Below are 21,777 nucleotides of genomic sequence, written 5' to 3' on the forward strand. Positions count from 1 at the left end.
GAGAAGTTGAAGCATTCCGAGATTGGGTTCTATTCGACAAGAAAGATCACGGATTCAGCATGAAGGACGCAGCCAAGGCTGTATCGATTGCTCACGGCCTTAATGAGAGTTTCTTGAAGAAGTGCTCTGTGCCAGTCAAGCTTACTGAATAAGTATGTTGCTATAGAATGGAAAAATATATCGTTACTGATCTAGCCTATAAATAGAGTGGCCTTTGGCAGCATTTGTAGTCTAAAGAAATGTCGCGTATTAAATTTTCTCTGTCCTGTGCCATTAAGATGTGAATAAGGTACTTTTTTTTGTGTGGAATAGAAAAGCGAAAAAACTCCTGGGGTCGTCTGGTCCTGGAAAATCAACTTGATGGGACTTTATCCAGTCTACGAAGATCTGGTTCCATTTTTGGGATACAGGACCTCTGGAACGGACTCCTTTGATATATACTTTATAAAAGGAATGAATCCATTGGACTAAACATCGTCTTCAAAAAGTCGATGTCATCAGGAAGAAGAGGCTCCTCGGATAGCTGTGCGGCACCTTGGTCACATTGCTCGTCTTGACTGTCGTTTAGCATACGCTCGAAAAACTTGACTATCCAGGGAGCATGATCCCAATTCTCCTTTGCCTGTGTTAATGTCATGAAACAAATTTGTAACTGCAATTTCGATGAAACGGAGCCATTCGATTGAACATCATTCATCAGGATAGCCATTGCAGTTACAATAATCGAGTACATGTCCTGCGGAATTTGTATCGTACCGATCACTCCAAGTTTGCCAACCATGGAGGCAATTTCTGATGCAGCCTTTACTGCTTGTTCTAAGGAACACATTTCCAGTGTTTCTGAGTCGGCCATTCTCGGGCGATAGATAAATATGATCATATGGTTATAAACCATGCAAGCGTAGATAGCAGCTAGGCTGGAAGGGTTTTCGGTCCAGTCTAGACATTTTGGAAGATTGTTCTTCCATTCCATTAACTCCGCATAGTGCTCAGTCGGATTTGCCTGAGGGTCGGAATGCGGTAAATAACGGGCGTTGAATACCTTCATCATAAGCATATTCAACTTGGCGTTTTGGACCAAAAAATGGCAGTTGGCAATATCACGCTTCCCGAACCTCCTGTCCGACGGATCTAAGTCGTGATCAAATTCTTGTAGTGATAAGAGCTCAAAATCTGATCTCGAATCGCATGTCTTTTGAGGCCGACCAAAATTGAGTGAAGTCATGAAGTCACGGAACACAATACACCACCATATAACCCTCAAGTGGTTCTTGTCCGCTTCATCCATTTTCATTCTCGCTGTCGAGCGGTGTAAGCCCAGATCCTCGGCAATTGTAACTGCAATTGCGAGCCATGATCGGTTATTCCACACCCGCCTTGGTTTTCCACCATAAAAAGACAATAGTACTGCAGTTTGCAATATAATCAAAATGTCCTCTTCCTGCTCCTCGTCAAACAATCGCTTAGCTTCTGCATAAAACGCCTCCTTGGCCTCCTCACGGCTCGAATACCCCGCCCTATAAACCACAAACTGCTCGCAGTGGTAGCATGCCGCGAAACAAACTGCATTCAGCAGCAACAATGGCACGTCATTGGCTGCATATTTTTCGGCGAACCATTGGCGGTTTATTACCGGGTAAAACGGATGCACTGCGTGAAAGTATGAAGTCACCAAGGCATCCAGGACTCCCGATTGTAGCGAGAATACCACTGATCCTGTGCTTGATTCCAATGACGAAGCAGAGGACGGACTTACTAATGAAGAAGCTCGAGGAACCTTGACTTGTGATATGTTGCTCATAGTGACATGGCCACTATCTTTCTGATGCCTGACCAAGAATGACAACGGTGAGGATTCGCCGACAAACACAAGAGTATTTTTGTCAATTGTCGATCTCGTCTCGCTCTGATCAATCAGCACTCTCATGCTACGCCTGTTGCCGTTTTCGGACCATGACAGTAGCATATCTGGGCTCTGCTCTTCAAAGCCAGTGCCTTGCCGAACGCTCAGATGCTCGCCGATAGCTGAGAAGCCGAATATCGGGCTTTTGATTACATTCCCCACAGCAGGATTTTCGCTTGACCCATCTGCATCCTGTGCAGCTTCGCCATCTGAAGAGCTCTTCCCGCTTAGCGGCACTAATGAAAGCACTTTGGGCGTCTCAACCTGAACACTGAACGGACTTAATGGCTCGGACTGTTCTTTATCCTCCCCTGCCGGAGTTGCTTGACGACTAGTCCGCTGCCGGCTAGAGAGCCTGGTGGAAATCTTGGAAGTTGCCGGTACCGTGTTCTCTCGCCCTGGAAGGCGCTTAGATGGAAACAGATCGCATTGATCGTAGCCTTTAGCATGGCACCTCGAGCAAGGATTTCCATGTGTCATTATATCGCACTTCATTTTTGATTTATGGCATTTCATGCAGGCAAAGATCGATCGCCTGTGACGGCCCTTACTAGATTTTGGCATCTTTGAGTAGAAGTGACTTGTCCAAAATTACTGTTCTCCTACTGCCATGATATCAACCAAACTCGAGATCAATCGGTGACCCCGCTCTAGCAAACTGTGGGGATGCAAGCAGGTGGGGGTTTCGGCAAGACCCCCTAAGTCTCCGGCAAGACGTACCACAGCATCATCATCGGATCCGAGCGGGGTATTAATCCCGCATTAACGGAGCTGCATGCATGTTTTGCACTTTCATCTAGGTCATGAAATTACGGTAGGACCTATCCGGGGTATTTGGCTGCTTTAAGCCAGAAACGACGCTCTCTGAGAGCTGGGGGGGGGGAAGGAAATTTAGTGCATCCAATGTAGATCGCCTCCGAGTGTCTTTCGGTTAAGGTGGGGTAGCCAACGTATTTCGGAATAATAAGTATGAGAACAATCCTGAATTTCGATGGCCAGAGAAATCAGACGATATGTCCAAAAATCCACCCAAATTGTACTCCATTATGCCCTGTGCCTTGCAGATTATGCTCTGCTGTGGCCTCGGCTTCACATTATTTGGGTACGACGCAGTGCTATATGGAGGAGCCATCATCAATACGTACTTTTTGCGCGACTTCGGCAACCCGGACTCCACCATGCTGGGCCAGATCTCGGCGACTTTCGACTTGGGAAGTTTCGCTGGATGTATCGTCACGTGTTTCATTGGTGAGCGACTTGGACGAAGGAAGACCATCATGCTTGGTTGCGCAATTCACATCGTTGGCGGGGTCCTGCAAGCATCATCCTTTGGAATTCCACAATTGATTGTGGGACGACTAGTTGCGGGGGTCGGAAACGGACTGATTACCTCAACTCTGTCAATCTGGCAATCGGAGACTTGTGGTGCACTTTATAGAGGCAAGATGATCGCTGCACAGCTGGGTATTCTCACCATTGGTGCAGTCGTGTGTGCATGGATCAATTTCGGTATGAAATTTGTCAATTCCTCGTTCGCGTGGAGATTCCCAGTTGGGCTGCAGTGCCTATTCGCAGTGCTCTGCGGCAGCATGGCTAGCTGGTTGCCAGAGTCCCCTCGTTGGTTGATTTCCAGAGGTAGGACTGAGGAAGGTGAAGAGGTTGTTTCTCTGCTGCTCAAGAAACCCGTTGACAGTCCCGAGGTCCAGGTCATGAAAAATGAAATTATTCTGAATGCTGATCACGAGAAAAAACTTGCCGAGAGCTCGACCTGGAAGGATCTGTTCCGGAATGATGAAGGTCAAAATCTGCGACGAATCACGCTGGGAGCCCTTACCCAGCTGTTCCAGCAACTTGGAGGAATCAATGTCATCAACTATTACATGGGTTACATTGTGCAGAAATATGCCGGCTTTAACCAAAGCCAGGCCCTAATTCTTGCTGCTGGTAACTTGATGAACCAGGCCTTTTTTACGTTTGTGGCTATTCTCTTTATTGAGTCCTTCGGCAGAAAACGAACCATGTTTTGGGGCTACATCGGCCAGGGAATCTCTTTTGCTGTGGTCGCTATAGGGTTGGGGGTCGGCACCCAAATTTCGCGACTGGTGGCAGTAGCATTCATGTTTGTCTTTATTTCAGTCTATGGATTGTCAAACAACTTTGTTCCATGGTTATACCCCGCCGAAATTAACTCTCAGCGATACCGATTTCTCGGTGCGGCCGTTTCCACTGGTACTAACTGGCTCTTTAACTATGTGGTGGTAGTGATTACCCCAGTTGCCACAAGCAATATCGGCTATCGATACTATATTGTATACGCCGTACTGAACGCGGTATTTGCCGTGGTTTGTTACTTTTTCTTCGTGGAAACTGCGCGGCTATCTCTTGAGGAAATTGACCAAATGTTTGCTCGAAACTTCCGAGAGAGCCGTGGAAAAGAATATGTTACCCCCAATGATATCGCATTTGCCGCTAAGCTTACTCCGAAGACTGAGCATCTAGAAATTACGGAGGAAGAAATCGTGTAAATATGGGATATGTTTTTGTATAATATTGATGCTGCCTTAGTTGCTATTATAGGACAATCATAGCTATTATAATCTTTGTTTTTGTGCTATCTTATAACGATCTAGGTATTATACTTCTATCGCATTCGGAGGCCATTCGGAATCATTGCAAAGGAGGGGCGAAACGTGACCATAGAAGCTGAAATACATTCCCTGACTATGCGCGATTACTCTGGTCACCTAGCTAAACTATTTTTTAAGTACAAGTACAGTAATACCTAATTTTAGAGCTAGTACCGTTCTCAAATTTAGGCTGCCGGATTTTATTTGGGCATATCGACCCCTGAATGTACGGCTGTACAGTATTGGGGCTTTGGCAAAATTGTTTATAAACCGTCGAGATTTACTACTAAGTTGTATAATCGCATAGCACACAAAAAAAGTAGCTGAAAGAGAGAGAAGGATAGAAGGAGAGAAAGAGCATATGAAATTCTACTTATCATTTGGCAGAATAAAAGACGACTTAAGAAGCGTTTTGGGACCGCCGCGGATGAAGAGCTTTATTTTTGAGATCAACAGTATACCTTCCGCGTAGGATTTTCGCAGCAGGCCCCAAAGGTGTATTAGTCTGTGTAAGAGGAGAAGTATAAGCACTGTCAGGGCTTAGTAGGGACGCAAAATCGATAGAACACATATCTATAAGTTAGTACATCATACATTGAACAATTTTTTTAATTAAGCCCTTAATTTGTTAAACTCCTCCTGTATCAGAAGATCAGTAATTATGTACGTGGCTTCCCGGCTTTCAGTACTTGAAAGAGCTCCAGGAGCGACTGTCGGTCTTCTGGTGCCAATACCCTTTAGAGCCAATACCTACCAGTAAACAGTATACACTCACGTTACTTCACTTTAGTGGCCTATGAGTCATGTTAAATTATACCCCGGAAAGCTAAGTATCTTTTAGATATCCTTGCTAAAGGTGTGTAAACGTCCAAAACACTTTGACCTTAGTGTCAGTGTACTGGCATGAAATGGTTCACATCCACCGTTTATCGCCATAATGCCCTAACCCATAAGCCTGCCTCTGCATATATACTACGTTATCCAGTGGTGCCTTCCGGTGGCATAATGAGCGGCCGAAGAACCTTAGACCTGCGGAGTTTTAAGGATATTTATCTCCGGGCTTTTCGATCTCCGAAACCCGGTCGGAAGCCGGATATATAACCGAACACCGGAATTTCGACACGCAGGTGCTTAAATATCGCAAATTTCGAACCTCCTCCGCACACTCTCGCAAATAAAACTATAATGGCTTCCAAGGGTCCATCTTCTTGCTGCACTAGCGGCTTTCGACATAGTAAGTAGTCTGCCCTGAGGTGTCGCCAATCACTAACTGTTTTTTTAGCCGGTGATATAACCGGTAAGATCATTACTGCCGACGATATCGAATACTACGTCACAGGCCCAGAGTCTGACAAGGTGCTGATCATCTTCACCGACGTGTTCGGCCACAAGTTCAAGAATATCCAGCTCATCGCCGATCAGTTTGGTGAGAACGGATACAAGGTCGTTGTTCCAGACCTTTTCTACGGGGACCCCATCTCCGTAGAGCAGCTTAATTCCGGCATGGACATTAGGAAGGTTTGGTTCCCGAACCACGGTCCAGAGAAGACGCGACCAATTGTCGACAATGTGATGAAGTATGTCGAGGCCGAGCTCAAGCCGCGATACGTCGTTGGCACTGGTTACTGCTTTGGTGCCAAGTACGCCGTCCAGATGCTGGGCGACAAGAAGGTCCAGGCAGCAGCCATTGCGCACCCATCTCACATCACCATTGAGGAGATCAAAGCCATCAAGGGCCCGCTTTTCATCTCTGGTGCTGAGACTGACAGAAGCTACAGCGAGGAGTTCCGAGCTGAGACGGAGGCGACCCTGAAGGAGATGGGTGCTACTTACTACACCACCCTTGCTTCGGGTGTTAATCATGGATTTGCCGTGCGAGGCGATCCTTCCAAACCAGCTGATAAGTTCGCCATGGAGAAGTGCTTCTGCGACTGGGTAGAGTGGTTCAACTTCCACGACAAAAATTGATAGTCCCGGCTTTAGCGGGAATCTTCGGGCATTTTAGGATTCAATTGGCATGATTCATCTCAGGGTATTATAGGGGAAGTTTGTGAAATGATGTTAACGTATAATTATGAGTATAATAAATTCTGATAAAAAAAGCTAAGATCTCATAATTACATAGATCCAATCTATAGATAGTTGAGTTCTTGGTGTAAATGTACGACGAGAGTACAGCCAATGGAGTTTGCAGGTCTATTAGGGATGCACAACTACCTAAAAAACCAGCCGCCATGACCGCTTGAATACGTCCCTAATGTCACTCTCAGAAAGTGTATGCAGCATCATCGGGCAGAAACTCATCAACTGAAAGCAATAAATGTTGCGAGGAATGATTACCTTGCCGAACCGAGGAGAATCTTATTTCATGCCCCCTGCTAGTTTCGCGCATTTCAGAAGAACAGCGACGTTATTGGGCCGTAAAACGAAAGAAATGTAAACTCCACGGCACTATCTGTACACAACTTCGCAACTATCAAAGATATCATTATGAACAAGCCGACATGGTAATGGCATGGTTGCTGATAATATGTTGTATTTCGGATTGACACCCAATTTTCCGGCACATTGCAAGCATGTCAGGGTGTATACATTTGAACTGTACATAGATTCTCCTCAGATATAGTATTTTAAAACTACTGTTGCGTTAAATGAGGAGACAGTTCTTCTATTTTCAATAAATTATCCGCTTTATTGTAGCCTGCTTGACTTGGATAACGAAAGCGGGTTCGGAGTTAGAATTTCATCCACCTCCAGCCAACAGAAAGATATCTTGTCATGACGGCAGATGCAAACGCAACGAAAAAAAGAACGCCGCAGACAATAATAAGATTCTGGTAGTCAGTACCTCGAATAAGTAGTCCAGATAAGGGGATGCCAAAGAGGGGCGCAAAGGCGGAAACAGTGTAGATAGTTCCGAACCGTTTGCCATAATCTTCGATCTTACAGATTTGGCCAAAGCAAACCCCTGTTAATGAAATAACCGTGCCAGTAGCAAACCCAAATAGGAGGGTGAAAATGACCATGGCAACATACTTATCGCCGAATGGTAACCAGACGACGAAAATACTAGCCATTCCTAATATGCAGAACGCGGACATCGTGTTATAGCGGCCGTATCGATCTGCTGCCAAACCAGAGATATAACGGCCAGGAATACCCAAGGCATTCATCAGCGCAAGCATGAGATAAGCTTGCGTCTGTGACATACCCTGAGCCAGGCAGTAGGACGGAAGGAAAGTGACCCCAATCAGAAGAGCTAGTTCAAGCGACAACGTCATGAGAGTAAGAAAAATGAATCGCTTATCCTTAAATGCTCCAAGATCAATGATGTTTCTCGGGTGTAGCTTGAGTGATTTTTGTTCCAATCGTGGTCTAATCAGGATAAACGCAAGAATAAGAAGCATCGTTGACATGAAGGCCAAGCAACGGATAGCCCACCCAAAGCCTACTTTAGAATAGAGACTGCGGAGCATTATAGGCATAATTAGTCCTCCAACAGACCCACCAATAGTTGCAACCGTTGTCGCCACACCTCGCTTTTTGTTGAACCAATGACCAACCACGGCTATAAACGGAGTCATTAGCATCGAAGCACCTAGACCTGCGCCTACACCGAATGCAAGAATAAACTGGTAGTACTTAGTACACAGACTTGTCATGAAAAGACAGAAGACGTGAATGGAGCTACCAACGACCACGAGATGGGATGGACCATATGCGTCGAAGAACTGGCCAGCTTCATTAGCAAAGAATAGATACACGAATGAATAGATCGAAAATATCCATGACACCTTGGATGTGGAATACTGCCTAAGCTGGTTTTCTTCGATATATGCTTGTACTGCACCCAGGGAGTTTACAATACCAAAAATCGCCGTCAGGCCAAAGAAGCTCCCGAGTACTACTCGCCAGGCAATCCAGCCACCCTCAGGGAATTCATCTTCCTCCTCAACTTCGGAATTTTCAATGCTGAAAGCTTGAGTAGAGGCTTTGGTATTGTGGTTATTAGCTGGCTTTACGCTTTCGTTGGAGTTCTTCGATGGGCCAATATATCCTCCGTCTGTAAGGGTAATTGGGTTAGTGCAAAGCTGGTTATCATCTGCTCTAGTGTGAATCTGAACAGCTTTAGAAATGATGCTTGTGGTAGCTGATAAAATGCTATCTTCGTTGGACGTTGGCACCTCGGCGTAATCATGAAATTCTGCTGATAGGTCAGCCGATTGTGCGATTTCTTCTGTATAAATTTGATCTCTGATCATATCTTATGAATGAAAGCTTAAATCTAGCCGGGTATGGTGGGAAGTTCCAAAAACTTCAAACTGGCAGCTGGCAACATATATATATCTTGAGGATATCTAAGACGCATGTAATTTCATGAAAAAGTGGACAATAAAAAGTGCGGAGGCTTTTCCTATGTTCCGATGTCTATCTGCTGGTAACCGCTTGTAACCGCGAATGATCCTTTGGATTCCCAGATTTAGCTTTAATGGGTAATTTTCCTGTATCTTACACCTATAAGCCGCTGCTCTGCGTAAACATGACTCACTTATATCCGTGAAACAAACGGTTGTAAAGGAATGTTCGCTGACTGATATCTAAAAGACGAGGAGTTTCGCTGACTGATACCTGAAAAAGGGTCATGTTGTTGTCAGTTTGCCAGAATATCCCGACCCGACAGCCGCACGCTTATGAAATAGGGTTTCGCACAACCCTGACTCCTTAGGGTACAGTCTCCTTACAAAATGATGTGTATAAATGAACAAACCATGTACGGCAATTAGTTGGGTGTTCTGATCGAGTAATTATTTATTATAACATAAGTGGTGAACTGGCAGCTATTTGAATGAAAAATACATTGCATGTGTGCACACGTTTTCAATTGAAGGTATTCCATTACAGTAAATGGTTGGCCGTGCAAGTAACATGCTATAAGATATACCGAATACATTCTGAATTGGGAACAGTTTTCTAGAAGTAATCATATTACCGATATCTAGAACAATTTTGGATGGATTGTGGGTCCATTACCGACTAACGGCAGAGATATCAATGCTGCCTCCAACCCACGAACAATGCAACTAGAGAATGAGAACTACGCGTCGCAACTGAGCTACCGGTATCTAACTTTTAGCATATGTTTACTGCGCATTATACAGACAGTATACCCCGCGTCAATGTGACAATAGTGTAGTATCTTCTGTCAAAAAATCTGAACTATTAAGTAGGTACAGTCAATTATATGATGGTTAGATTAGATATGAACTAAGGCTGTGCGGAGGCTCTATAACTCTTCAAGGCATCAAGAGCCTCAGCTTTACCATGGCCGGCGATAAGGCTCTTTAAAATAATATCCTGCTCTGTATCAGGGCTCATATCACTGGCCTTAGGGGCATTGTTATCCAAGTTGTTCGGAAATGGATACCCTTCTCCTACGGCAGCCACGAGCGATCTCACTTCGTCACTCAGTCCCTTTTCTTTGTATAATGCGACCAATTCGTCCCACGTACTTTCAATGATGGGTATAGCATCAATTGCCTCCATGGGCTTCCCAAATGCACTGCTGATTTGAAGCAAGTTTACCAAACGGTCAATATCAGAAGATTCGTTTTTTCCTGCAGCATGGAAAAGCGCAGGATTAAAGAAAATTCCGTCGCCTTTCTCCAAAGGAAGAGAAACGTAATTCTTGAGAAAGAATTCATCGAATTCTGGGAGCCTATATGCCACATAACCAGGAGAGAACATTTGGCTAAAAGGCAGAAGACGAGTAGGGCCACTCTCAACAGGAACATCAACATGGGCAACTGCACCTTGTAAGGTTAAACACTGGCTAGCAATCTGCAAAGCACGTGGATATTGAGAGCAAGACTCAGAGGTCATAAAGCCGAGGTGGTAATCTCGGTGGGACACCTGAGGCTGTCCGCCTGGCTTGACATTGTTAACTTGGGCAGTGATTCGGTAGCCAGGGCCCAACCAAGCGGAAGAAATTAGACTGAGGTATGGATTGGAGTAATATTTCAAAAATGAGACGGGATCTGCAATACCATGCTTGCTAAAAGAGTTCCAGATCCTATCATTCGTTCCAACGCCTGCAAAATGATCACCGGAAGCTTTCGCGGTTTTCTTCTCCTCATCAATGATGTGGTGGAAGGTGTCGGTTACACCATCGATCAGTTCCATATCATGAAACAAGCCGCTAGTTACAAAAACTCCTGGACCTCGAAGTAGAACACGGTACCACTCTTCTTGAAGAGCAAGCCGCTGCTCCTCAGTTAAAGTAGAGTAAGGTAGAAGTCGGTAAATGGGCACATTTTCAACAATTGATTCAGCTAGTGGGTACTGATCGAGTGTAGCCTGTTGATTGCAAATGGCCCTAAAAGCCTCGACCGACGGCCTCGGGGAGCTGGAAAATAGTCGATGTTCACCCTGTTCAGAAACAAAGTCAAGCGTCTCGTGTTTCTTCTGTCCATACCCATTCATCTTGGAAAAGCTCCTAGTATTGTTGAAGTCGAGAACGACTCTATTTCAGTTTTATATACGGTAGTACCGGTACATCAGGTCGAACGTGGGGGTGTTTTCCTGGAGCAATTTCCGGACCAAAATCCCGAAGCTGAAATTACTATTATGGGCAGAAGCGACTTGTCTCCACCCGAATACCGGTAGTATTCTGGATTACTGGAAGGCAATCATTGGAGCTGCAGCTGGTGTTCACAAAATATGGGGTACATTACCGGAGGTAAAAAAATTACCGGCATGTATTTTCAGAGCCTTTTTGGGCAACTGGTCCGAGGTGCAGGTACCGGAGGGAGATATTACCGATCACCACAAGTTCGCGAGACAGGCATATATTTTGAACATTTACCACTGTATCAGGAATTCCAAGTTTTCTCGGTGCTAAACCAGGTTCAGTTAATGTGGAATATTATCATGGTTTATTAAGCGCAGTTACCTCGGAGCTTGGCTCCGGGGATACTGGTGGGAGCTGGTTCATGGCTCGTACCATACTCATGCAATTTAAAGCGACAAGATTAAGAGCTCGTTACACCAACAACTCTCCAGTTGCACTGCTTTTTTAAATGAGGCAGCCCCTAGCAATTGAATCAATCCTCATTGGATAAGGTATTTTATGATAAATCGTCGAGTAAGTTTCTGTATGGGAGCTCCAACCAGGTCGTTTGATAAAAGTCTTGAACTCATTCATAAGGACGGAAATTCGGTGGTGTTATCCAGCGCAGTTTAGGCAGTGCATCTAGGGGAAGGTACCACCCTATCACCAAAAACTGCAGTTTAGAATAAACAAGTAACATGGTATACGCCCACTTCACACTTCAAACCTAATCTTTTTTCTTACCGGTAAATACTTAATTATATTGATCTGTTTTAAGTGTTTTGCTAATTGATATGGGATTGTTTTAATGTGTTGCGATATTGATATCAATCATATGCATTTGAGCTTGGTGACTAGGCATGTAGCCTGCAGCACTGTATTACAGTACGGTCATGTAGCGTTGGTAAGAATTGGCCTCTAGTACCAGGTATTGTCTTACAAACTTAATTGGGAGTGTGGTCTATAGAACTTCAATATCTCATATTGAACAGATGTGGTTTTTCAGATATGAGGTTGCAATATCGCATCAAATATGGTGTTCTGGAGTAGCTGGCCCGGTGGTACCGTTAGGCAGCCTTCTTAATTATGGGGATGTATTGGAACTGAATTTACACCCGAGGCAAGCGAAATTTTTCATAGGGGGAAGGTGAAAATTGTTAAGGATGCTAAGACAGATTGAGTTGTCAACCCCATCTTTCCTACGTTCTTGCATATGGTAAGCCGTGCCAGCTTGCAAGTACAGCATCGCAACACGCATATCCCCTGAATCGATCTACAGTTTTAGTGGAGGGCAAGGCTTGAACGCCTTAAGGCCGAGGGTAGGCATGTCTCGGCATGCCGAATAAGAGGTCTCGGCATGCCGCATGCTAGAAAATGATTAAACTAACTGACGTTGAAATCGAAGAAGAATTAACCGAGTTATGAGCATTGAAAGTAGATTATTACCAATCAGGGATGTCGCTATTAAAATTCGGGGTGTCATAATAACTTTCACGATTGTGCCGACATGAATTAGTGAATCCGATACAGTACCGGTACTGTAGTTAAATTCTACAGTCTGTTTTGTCCCGATCAACTCACTCTAACTAAGGCATCCTGCACCTGAAATACCACCACTAATTTCTCAACTCTGGCTATCGGTAATCCATTTTTTTTTTCAAAAAAAAAGATTATTTGGTTAATAAGGGAGTATCTTTGAGTTTATTTGGTGAATTTCCAGTTTTAACGATTAATATTGACCCCAATTGCTTCGAGATAACCTCGATGCCACCACTTTTGCTAGAATATTCTTGGGAAGCGGTGTGACTTGCTCTCCCGAGTAGATTTACAGTACTTCTCGGTTTAAAATGACAGGCGGCATTGAACATGTGCTAGTGACCGATACGAGGTGGCAATGGGCTTCACTTGGTCATCACCTAAGTCCGGAATCAAAAAAGTGACGGTGTCCCGATATGTCTCCCCCATCCGCGCTTTAAACGAACTACAGGTAATCAACTTTATGCAAACAATATAAAATGACCTCGAAATCTCTCTCCTGTGACTTCCACAGAGGACTACAATCCTATATTTCCGGATCTAATACCATCACCAGCTCACATTCTTCAGATCAAGCCTCAGACGTCTTTCTCGCAATTGATCCACCCAAAGAGACACCTTGAAGAACTGTACCATGGCCACCGAAAATGATCACCCTTCAACCATGAAAGCATGGCTTTACAGCAGCACCTCCGGCGGCTTTGAAAAGAACCTGAAGTTCAACCCTTCTGCACGCGCTCCTCCTAAGCCTGGTCGTGGGGAGGTATTCATCAAGGTCCTCTCCGCCGGCCTCAATCCAGTAGACTATAAACTGCCCGAGGCCGGCCTAGGCCTCATATCGCGCCTATTGGTCGGCCGGCCAGCTAGCCCGGGAATGGAATATTGCGGGCTGGTAGTTAGCACTGGCGCTGGAGTCACGGGATTTACGCCAGGCCAGCGGGTATACGGCTGTCAGCAACTCACCAAATTTGGCTCCCTGGCCGAGTACTTGCTGGCGCCTGCAGATTCCATTGCACCTATTCCAGAGGGTGTTGAGACGGACCATGCCGCTGGCATTCCGCTTGCCGGACAGACGGCTTACCAGTCGCTCCAGCCCTATGTTAGTTCTGGCGACAAGGTCTTCATCAACGGCGGGTCAGGAGGATGCGGCATCTACGCTATCCAGATCGCGAAGCTGTTAGGCTGTCACGTGACAACGACCTGCTCGACACGCAATGTGGAGTTCTGTCGTTCCCTCGGTGCTGATGAGGTGATTGACTACACTGCTGAAGAGGATTTAACTGCTACTCTTCGCAACCGAGGTGTGATCTTCGACCATATCGTGGATCACATCGGACTTCCTGCTTCACTATACCGCGATTCCCACTATTATTTAAAGCGGGATGGCGTATTTGTGCAGATAGGTGCGGCGAAGGTAATCACCTTTGCAGACCGCTGCCTTCGTCCTTCAATTCTAGGCGGAGGTAAGAGGAAGTATAATTTTTTCCTTCGTAAGAACGACCCGAAGCAACTAGCCCAGCTTGCTGAATGGACCAGGCAAGGGGATATGAAGGTGCATTTGGATAAGGTATATGAGTTCAGTGAAGTTTTGCAAGCATTTGAAAAGCTTCAGTCTGGGCGTACCAGAGGGAAGATTGTTGTTCATATAGCAAACCCATAGGGTTTCATAGTGTTTAGTCGCGAATCTCAAATGTGAATAGTCCCTGGCAATTGCCCCAATATCTTCATTGAATTAGGATATAGTATACAGGTACCCTGAGATCATGTCAATACAATATTAACATTGCATATCACGCGCACGCCAGTGCTAGAGAGACCAGATGAAGAAAAAGGTTTCCGCAGTGCCAATAGAGAGTATGCAAGGTGAGCAGTTGCCGATGAGCCTACAATCTTAGAAATACCAGCGATACTCTCATCATCGGTTGACTAGGCAAGTGATTGTTTCACTTCGGTAGCATGATATTGCACGAGCACATATTATCATGAAAAAAAATCCATGTCATGGGGCTCCGACGGTAATATATAGATTAACTGGTTTAGGAACAACTGCAGCAAGCAAGTATAGTATCAGTGGTTATAGCGTAATGAGATAGAAACAGAAAATTGTCGATATTCTTAGAACTTCACCAGCTTCCAGCCAACACAGCAATATCGCGTAACGAATGCCGATGCAAACCCAAAAAAGAAAAGGATGCCACAGACAGCAATCAGGTTCTGATAGTTCGTGCCCCGAATAAGAAGACCTGATAAAGGAATGCCGAAGAGAGGTGCAAACGCGGAAACAGTATAGATAGTTCCGTATCGCTTACCATAATCCTCTGTTCTGCAAATCTGACCAAAGCAAACTCCTGCCAAAGAAATAACCGTCCCGCATGCAAACCCAAATATTAGCGTAAAGATAACCATGGCAACATATTTGTCACCAAACGGCAACCACACCAAGAAGATGCTAACCATTCCCAGAAGGCAAAAGGTGCACATCGTATTGTAGCGGCCATAGCGGTCGGCTATCACGCCAGAGATATATCGGCCAGGAATACCCAGAGCATTAAAGAGTGTAAGCATGAGATATGCCTGAGTCTGCGACATACCCTGAGCAATGCAATAAGAAGGAATGTAAGTAACTCCATTGAGAAGGGCCAGCTCAAGCGACAATGTCATGATAGTAAGGTAGATAAACCGCTTATCCTTAAACGCTCCAAGATCAATGATGTTTCTGGGATGTAGCTTAAGAGTCTTTCGTTCTAGACGAGGCTTTATAAGCAAAAACGCAAGAATGAGAAATGACATAGACATAAATGCCAGGCACCGGATAGCCCACCCAAAGCCTACTTTAGAATAAAGACTTCGGAGCATGATAGGCATGATCAGGCCCCCGACCGATCCACCAATGCTAGCAATCATTGTCGCGACGCCGCGCTTTTTGTTAAACCAATGACCAACCACTGCGATAAAAGGGGTCATGAGCATTGAGGCACCCAAACCAGCGCCGACGCCAAATGCAAGAATGAATTGGTAGTACTGGGTGCACAGACTCATCATGAATAGCGAAAAGACGTGAATAGAACTGCCAACAGCCATGAGGTGGGATGGACCATACGCGTCAAATAGCTGACCAGCCTCATTGGCAAAGAATAAATAGACAAATGAATAGATGGAAAAAATCCATGATACCTTCGATGTGGAAAATTGTTTGAGCTGGTTGTCTTCAATGTAGGCCTGAATTGCCCCTAATGAGTTCGCAATACCGAAAACCGACGTGAGGCCAAAGAAGCTTCCGAGTACCACTCGCCAGGCCATCCAGCCGCCTTCGGGGAAATTTTCTTCATCAAATTCCGAATCTTCGCTACTGAATGCTTGAATAGAGATTTGGGTATCAGCGGATTTAGTCGCATTGGGGATACTTGAGCTGCTGGACTCTCCTCTTTCAGTAAGAGTGATTGGGTTTATGCCCAGCTCAATATCTTCGGTTCTGGAGTGAATTTTGACCGCATTTGAAATGATACTGCTAGTGGTTGATAAAATGCCGTCTTCATTCAACGTGGTTGCCTCGCAGTAATCATGAACTTCACTTGATAGATCAGCCGATTGAATGATTTCTTCTGTATGGATTTGATCTGTGATCATAACCTTTAAGATTAATGTGCTACTTGGGTCTGCTCTGTCTGGTTGGTATTATTTTTATCATTTGTAGCCAGTCGACGCATAGATATACTTTTTGGCTATTCCTTTATACAGTACATACAGCCGTATAATGCAACAGTAAGCGGACAACGGAGCTCGGGAAAATCCAATCTCCAACCTGGAGAACTTTCTGGAACCAAGCTTTCCATATGCTTCAGCTGATACCGGCCGGTTATACTTAGCGTATGAACAATATTTTTATAACCCTGTGCAAAGTCTTAAATATGCATTTCAACTGGGTACATTGATCGTTATACAGTACACTGATAAGGAATGTGGAGGGCAACTTCGCCGACTGATGCCTAAAAAAACGGGAAATGTCATGTTGGAGTTGACTTTTTCAGTACCGCTTCCGACCCAACAGCCGCACACGCCATGAGACTTGCGTAAGCACTCCTAACCTGGCTAGTTAGTATGCGATTTAGGGGATCCTTCCGCTGCTGCGATGTTTAATATAATTTCAGGTACCTGGTAGTCTACATGCCGGTATTACGGTAGAGACACTGAATATGCGGCATGGGTGCAGCATGTTGGAGATCGGAAATTTTTTTCCTCATATTGTATAAAACATAGAGTAGCGATGGATCTATTTCAAAGAGAGCAAAATACTTCCTACTTTCTAGTACGTGTAGTATCGGTACCTCGTAGTGGTATTAGTTGTGCCGAAAGGTCTCATTATAAGATATTGACGCTTGAGCAAAAAATTCACGATGATATTCTTATCATCATTACTAACAATTCCTACGGTTGCTTAGCTCAATGACTTGATATAGCGAAGCGAAACCGATAAGGGAGGCAGGACAAGACTGAAGATGGCTTGACACAATGCTATTTTAGATCACAGTCAAGCTGACTTCTCAAGAGCTATGTTAATTTAGGTTGCTGGCAGTACTGTCGTTCCGTAGTATAGAAATTAGCAAATGTTTATTACGTACTGAAAGCGAAATCGTATACGTCTGGTCCAAGGGTACACATCAGGGGATCAACCGGTGGACTATATCATATTCGAATCGAGGGAGGGGGGCCTCTGAACGGCTAGCGCTTATGACGAAAGAGCAGATTCGAGAAATTGGCTGTTATTCATAAGCCGGACAGCCAATGCCACTCCTAGTCGAGATTGTACGAACCCTCGAATTGAACCAACTGTTATCTTGATAAAGGATGCAGCTGCTTTGTCGGGTTTTGCACTCCGCCTTGCTTGAGCTTCCAGCCATTGGCTGCTTCAATCGACTCGCGTATTATCATCAACCAGACTAGATAAAAGTTTTAAGCGTGGTATTCTTGTACCAATCAGGTACGCTACCAGTATGAGATACTAGGTCAGTGCTGAAGCCTTTATGATCTCTCATCCTTTCCCTATCTGGATCATTGCAGTACAATTCAATGTCATGTCTAGATAATTTGGAAAGCCCATTCTCTGGAGGTAAGGTGACTTTACTTGAAATACCCTGCATGACATATATGGTACTCCAGGAGAGCGGGAATTATGCATATGCTGCAATATACAGCGAACGACGCTTAATTTTCCATACGTTGTCAGTTTAAGCATTACGATTGCATGAATTTTAGTCAGTAAACGCACACCTCGATAGTACTGCAGATCAAGTAGAGTAAAACCCTAAGGTAAACCCCTAAGGCTGGTGTAGGACATATCTCAACTTCAGCTTCTCGGCAGTAATGAGCGTGAGTGCGACCACAAAGACAGTCGTACCAGTCGCAGTATCAGCGGTCTTACAGCTGGTATAGTGCTGAAGTCATTGACATTCTTATCAGTATTGTCTGGAAGCCTTAAAAAGCCCAATTGGTTGCAGTTGAAAGCAAAAATTGAGGCAATTGCGGCTCCAGCTCAATGTGTACTCTCTGGCGGTCCAATTTGTGCGTAGCCATTTTCGCGACGCGCTTTGCTGATCTTTGCAGCAGAGTTTACTGTCCTCACAGAACTGCGCTGAGAGACATTTATGGTAAAGCTATGGGAACAACCATCCCCTCTAATCCCTACTGTATTTATGCAGCTTTTGTTAGGAGTAGTTAAATGAAGGCCAAGTCCTGGAGATTGAAGCGAATCAACAATCACATAGTCGAGTCAATTCATCACCTCATTACGCGAAGCTCATGACACTGTTGCCATTAGGTAGTACGCTTATGGCGCTGGCACCCCTATAAAACTGTTAGTCGTCAGTTGGGGCTCGACACCCTGAGCATTTTTTCAGGACGCGCAGAATGTGTACCAAAGTTCCGAAAGATACTGCTCTCAGGAGAACAATTAGATACGAATCTATGTTTTATATGCCGAAACTTCATTACAATAGTTACCAAATTCTGTCTGCGGCTATCATTTATCCCTTGGGTATCTTTCTTGTATCGGAGTATGATTCCCCGTATTATTGTCTCAAATTGGGACGTTGTTCTGCAATCGGAGTACATATCTCCGGTCGGTAATGCAGTCTCTCATCGCTATAGCATCCGTAAGTACCCCAGGATGCAGCTCTTGATGCGGTAGAATTACTCCATCGAGAAATTTAAAACATTTTCCGCGCCTCGCACAAGGGGTGGACTTGGTCAGTGTGTCGAGGAGAGAGATGCCAGTCGACAAAGTTGACAATACTAGACTCGGTACGGTACCACGGTGTATATCCATTTTGATATACGGGGTAACACTGTTACTCCATTTTGTTTCATGTACCAAATATTACCTTATAGGTAGTACTACCGGTAGCTCAACTCTATAAATGGCTTCTTCTCCCTGATCTTTGAAAATTTCTTTGATATTTGTCATCTAACGTGTATGCAAGGTGTCTTTTTACCCGGTGTGTTAAAAACGACAGATAGGCGACAAATCAGGATACCCTGCCACAATAAATCCAGTAACTCCAATAATTGATAAATTCAGATTTACGGTATATATATTGCAGTAAAACCTTCAGTGTTGGCAACTAAATTCCACCTTTAAACCTTTTTTGTTTGAAATCTCAATCTTTACTGGTCGCTTTCTACCTTAGTCAACAACGAAAAGCAGAAAAAATGGCTACTGCACTTGAATACATTCGATCACAGGGAACTGGGATTTCATGTGATACTATGGATGTCACGATCGCAGAAAACTATCTTGGTCGTAAATATATCAATTGCACTTCCAACCAGGCAATTTGTTTAGGTGAACTACAACGAGTTGGGAACGAAGACATCATTCGAAAAGCTGCTGAAGACGTTAAAAGTCGTGCGAATTTGGGTGAGAACGAGCGGATAAACCAAACTGTCACTAGGGCAATGGCTATGTTGGGTGTTCGAATGAGCAAGTCAATTGAAGGATGCGCCTTGACTCAAACTAGTCCCAAACTCGTTCATGACATGAATGGCACTATTAGTAACGCACGACAAATTATCGCTGAGTACGAAGACCTAGGCTTATCGCGTGATAGGATAATTGTCAAAATTCCATCTTCTTGGGAATGCCTTCAGGCTGCAACGGTTCTTAAGGAGGAGGGTATCAAAACCCTTGGAACTATGGTCTTCTGTTTGGAACAGGCTATTGTGGCCGCACAAGTCGGCTGTGTGGCCATCTCGCCTTACGTCAATTCGCTTCAAGTAAACTTGAACCCAACCGAGCTTTACAAGGAAGTTACCGATATTACTCAACATGAGGGCGTCATGATCTCGAAACAAATTCAGGAGTATTATTGGGCCCATGGCGTTGAGACTCTTAACGTTCCAGCTGGAATGATCGGAATAAATGAACCAATTGCTCTTGCTGGGGTTGACGAAATGACCCTGCCAGAGGTCCTTCTCAATGGTCTAAATCAGCTTTCAGATTTTCAGCAAAGATCTGTTATTGTTAAGTCTACAAAGACCACTCCATTTGTGCCTCTTTCAGAGCATGGATTCCGTACGAATTTTGCATCCAACAAGACTGCAGTTCAAAACCTCGAATTTGCCGCAAAAGCGTTTGGCCAGTTCGAAGATACTTTGAAGGATCTTGCGAGAAAGGCCATAAATGCGATGTAAAAAAAAGATATTTCATTTTTTATCTTAACCTCTATTATACTCCCTATCATAACAATAAATACATACTGGTAAATCTCGATTTAAGTTTTTTTTTTTTTTGAACAAGTCCAGAGAGATTGGTCAGCAGTACATCCCGCTTAGTAATGCGAATGTTCAACGTGCACCGCCCTATGCTGAGATGGACTGGGTGAGATCTGAAGCCTACTAATCGCTTCGGACCAGAGTCGTCCGGTAGGCCATCCAAACGCGCAGTCAAAAGAAATAATTCAACCAGTACACAGCAAGTTGCACGCTATACGACTGACAATGTACTTGGTGCGTACTACAGTATTGTAATTAGGCTTACTTTCAGATTTTTTTTGGGACATACCCTGATCGGCCATTGCTTGACGGAAAACACGTGGAATACCGGAATTTCAGCCGTACATTCAGGGGTTATTCATAGGAACAGTGCTTAAGAGCGCCATCCGACGCAAGACGCACAGAAATGGTACCTTAAATATGAAGCTAACTTTGACTGAAGCTAGGTGAAAAATAGATTAGTGGACATTGTTCTGTTTCTCTACGCCCTGCAGTTTGTCCTCATGGAGACAATTATAGGCCATAGTTTGGATCTACCGAAAAGGAGAAAAAAAAGCGTGACGGGACACATTCAGTTAGCGCCTACCCCTTGAAAAATATGCATCATCTCTAGAAAGCCTCTTAGAGCCATAAGGTCCAGCAACAGGTGAAGGCAAATCATCCGAAGAAAATTATCGAGAAGTGGCAAGTTGTGCATCTGGTTAAATAAAGCAGCTGGGAAACTGCTTTCACATTGCTATCAACTGGACCGGCCAGCAGAGTCTAGAGTAGTAAAACAATTAATTAGTTCAGTCGCTTGATAGGTAACATGGTAGACTAGCTGCCATGTTAATAACAATAGTAATAAATCTATTACCCGTGGTAGTGCCTCTTATGAGGCCGAATCCAGAAGGCGCTGCTTAAAATATATAACAATACCGCTGTTATCTCTCATACAATAATAAAACTACTTTTTATTACTGGTTCAAGGAGGAAGCTCAAAGCTTAGAATCACATAACTGCTTCCGCCATCCTGTTTCAAACGGAACGAGTTTCAATATGAGCATTGCAGTTTGACGCCAATCAAGGATTCCCCGCCCAAAAATAGAATACTGTAACGAAAGCCGCTAAATTTTGAATCTCTATTTTTACGTGATCTAGATCCCAACATGAAAAAGTTTATTCATATCATGCCTCAACCGAAACTGGCCGGAATTTGTCATCCGTAAAGAGTGTTGCAGTGGCCCAGGCATGGTCAACATATCGCTTTGGTTTCGTAGAAGACAGGGAAGTAATCTCCTTCTCATCCTCATCTGAGATATCAATTGTCTTGAGATTTGCAATAATTCTCTCCTCGG

General features: G+C 44.4%; 8 protein-coding genes across 8 annotated transcripts; 4 read left to right on the plus strand and 4 right to left on the minus strand.

Moving 5' to 3' along the window:
- Nucleotides 1–442: 442 nt before the first annotated feature.
- On the minus strand, nt 443–2,467 carry TRVA0_089S00100 (Zn(II)2Cys6 transcription factor; the record flags this gene model as incomplete). The annotated part of the gene is made up of 1 exon (XM_076687908.1): nt 443–2,467. The coding sequence occupies one exon, from the start codon at nt 2,465–2,467 to the stop codon at nt 443–445; it is 2,025 nt and encodes a 674-aa protein (XP_076537852.1).
- A 482-nt stretch (nt 2,468–2,949) lies between these two features.
- HXT2 (sugar porter family MFS transporter) lies at nt 2,950–4,428 on the plus strand (the record flags this gene model as incomplete). Its single annotated transcript, XM_076687909.1, has 1 exon — nt 2,950–4,428. One exon carries the CDS (start codon nt 2,950–2,952, stop codon nt 4,426–4,428), a length of 1,479 nt encoding a protein of 492 aa, XP_076537853.1.
- A 1,287-nt stretch (nt 4,429–5,715) lies between these two features.
- On the plus strand, nt 5,716–6,498 carry TRVA0_089S00144 (uncharacterized protein; the record flags this gene model as incomplete). The annotated part of the gene is made up of 2 exons (XM_076687910.1): nt 5,716–5,764; nt 5,813–6,498. The coding sequence occupies 2 exons, from the start codon at nt 5,716–5,718 to the stop codon at nt 6,496–6,498; spliced, it is 735 nt and encodes a 244-aa protein (XP_076537854.1).
- A 767-nt stretch (nt 6,499–7,265) lies between these two features.
- MCH5 (MCT family MFS transporter) lies at nt 7,266–8,792 on the minus strand (the record flags this gene model as incomplete). The annotated part of the gene is made up of 1 exon (XM_076687911.1): nt 7,266–8,792. The coding sequence occupies one exon, from the start codon at nt 8,790–8,792 to the stop codon at nt 7,266–7,268; it is 1,527 nt and encodes a 508-aa protein (XP_076537855.1).
- A 1,003-nt stretch (nt 8,793–9,795) lies between these two features.
- TRVA0_089S00188 (uncharacterized protein) lies at nt 9,796–11,010 on the minus strand (the record flags this gene model as incomplete). The annotated part of the gene is made up of 1 exon (XM_076687912.1): nt 9,796–11,010. One exon carries the CDS (start codon nt 11,008–11,010, stop codon nt 9,796–9,798), a length of 1,215 nt encoding a protein of 404 aa, XP_076537856.1.
- A 2,327-nt stretch (nt 11,011–13,337) lies between these two features.
- Nucleotides 13,338–14,333, plus strand: TRVA0_089S00210 (NAD(P)-dependent alcohol dehydrogenase; the record flags this gene model as incomplete). Its single annotated transcript, XM_076687913.1, has 1 exon — nt 13,338–14,333. One exon carries the CDS (start codon nt 13,338–13,340, stop codon nt 14,331–14,333), a length of 996 nt encoding a protein of 331 aa, XP_076537857.1.
- A 455-nt stretch (nt 14,334–14,788) lies between these two features.
- Nucleotides 14,789–16,300, minus strand: MCH5 (MCT family MFS transporter; the record flags this gene model as incomplete). Its single annotated transcript, XM_076687914.1, has 1 exon — nt 14,789–16,300. One exon carries the CDS (start codon nt 16,298–16,300, stop codon nt 14,789–14,791), a length of 1,512 nt encoding a protein of 503 aa, XP_076537858.1.
- A 3,078-nt stretch (nt 16,301–19,378) lies between these two features.
- On the plus strand, nt 19,379–20,359 carry NQM1 (transaldolase Nqm1p; the record flags this gene model as incomplete). The annotated part of the gene is made up of 1 exon (XM_076687915.1): nt 19,379–20,359. The coding sequence occupies one exon, from the start codon at nt 19,379–19,381 to the stop codon at nt 20,357–20,359; it is 981 nt and encodes a 326-aa protein (XP_076537859.1).
- Between the last annotated feature and the right edge of the window lie 1,418 nt (nt 20,360–21,777).

Source organism: Trichomonascus vanleenenianus, assembly GCF_965637985.1.
Source record: "Trichomonascus vanleenenianus strain CLIB 3782 genome assembly, contig: TRVA0_089S, whole genome shotgun sequence".
In the NCBI taxonomy this organism is placed as follows: Eukaryota; Fungi; Ascomycota; class Dipodascomycetes; order Dipodascales; family Trichomonascaceae; genus Blastobotrys; species Blastobotrys vanleenenianus.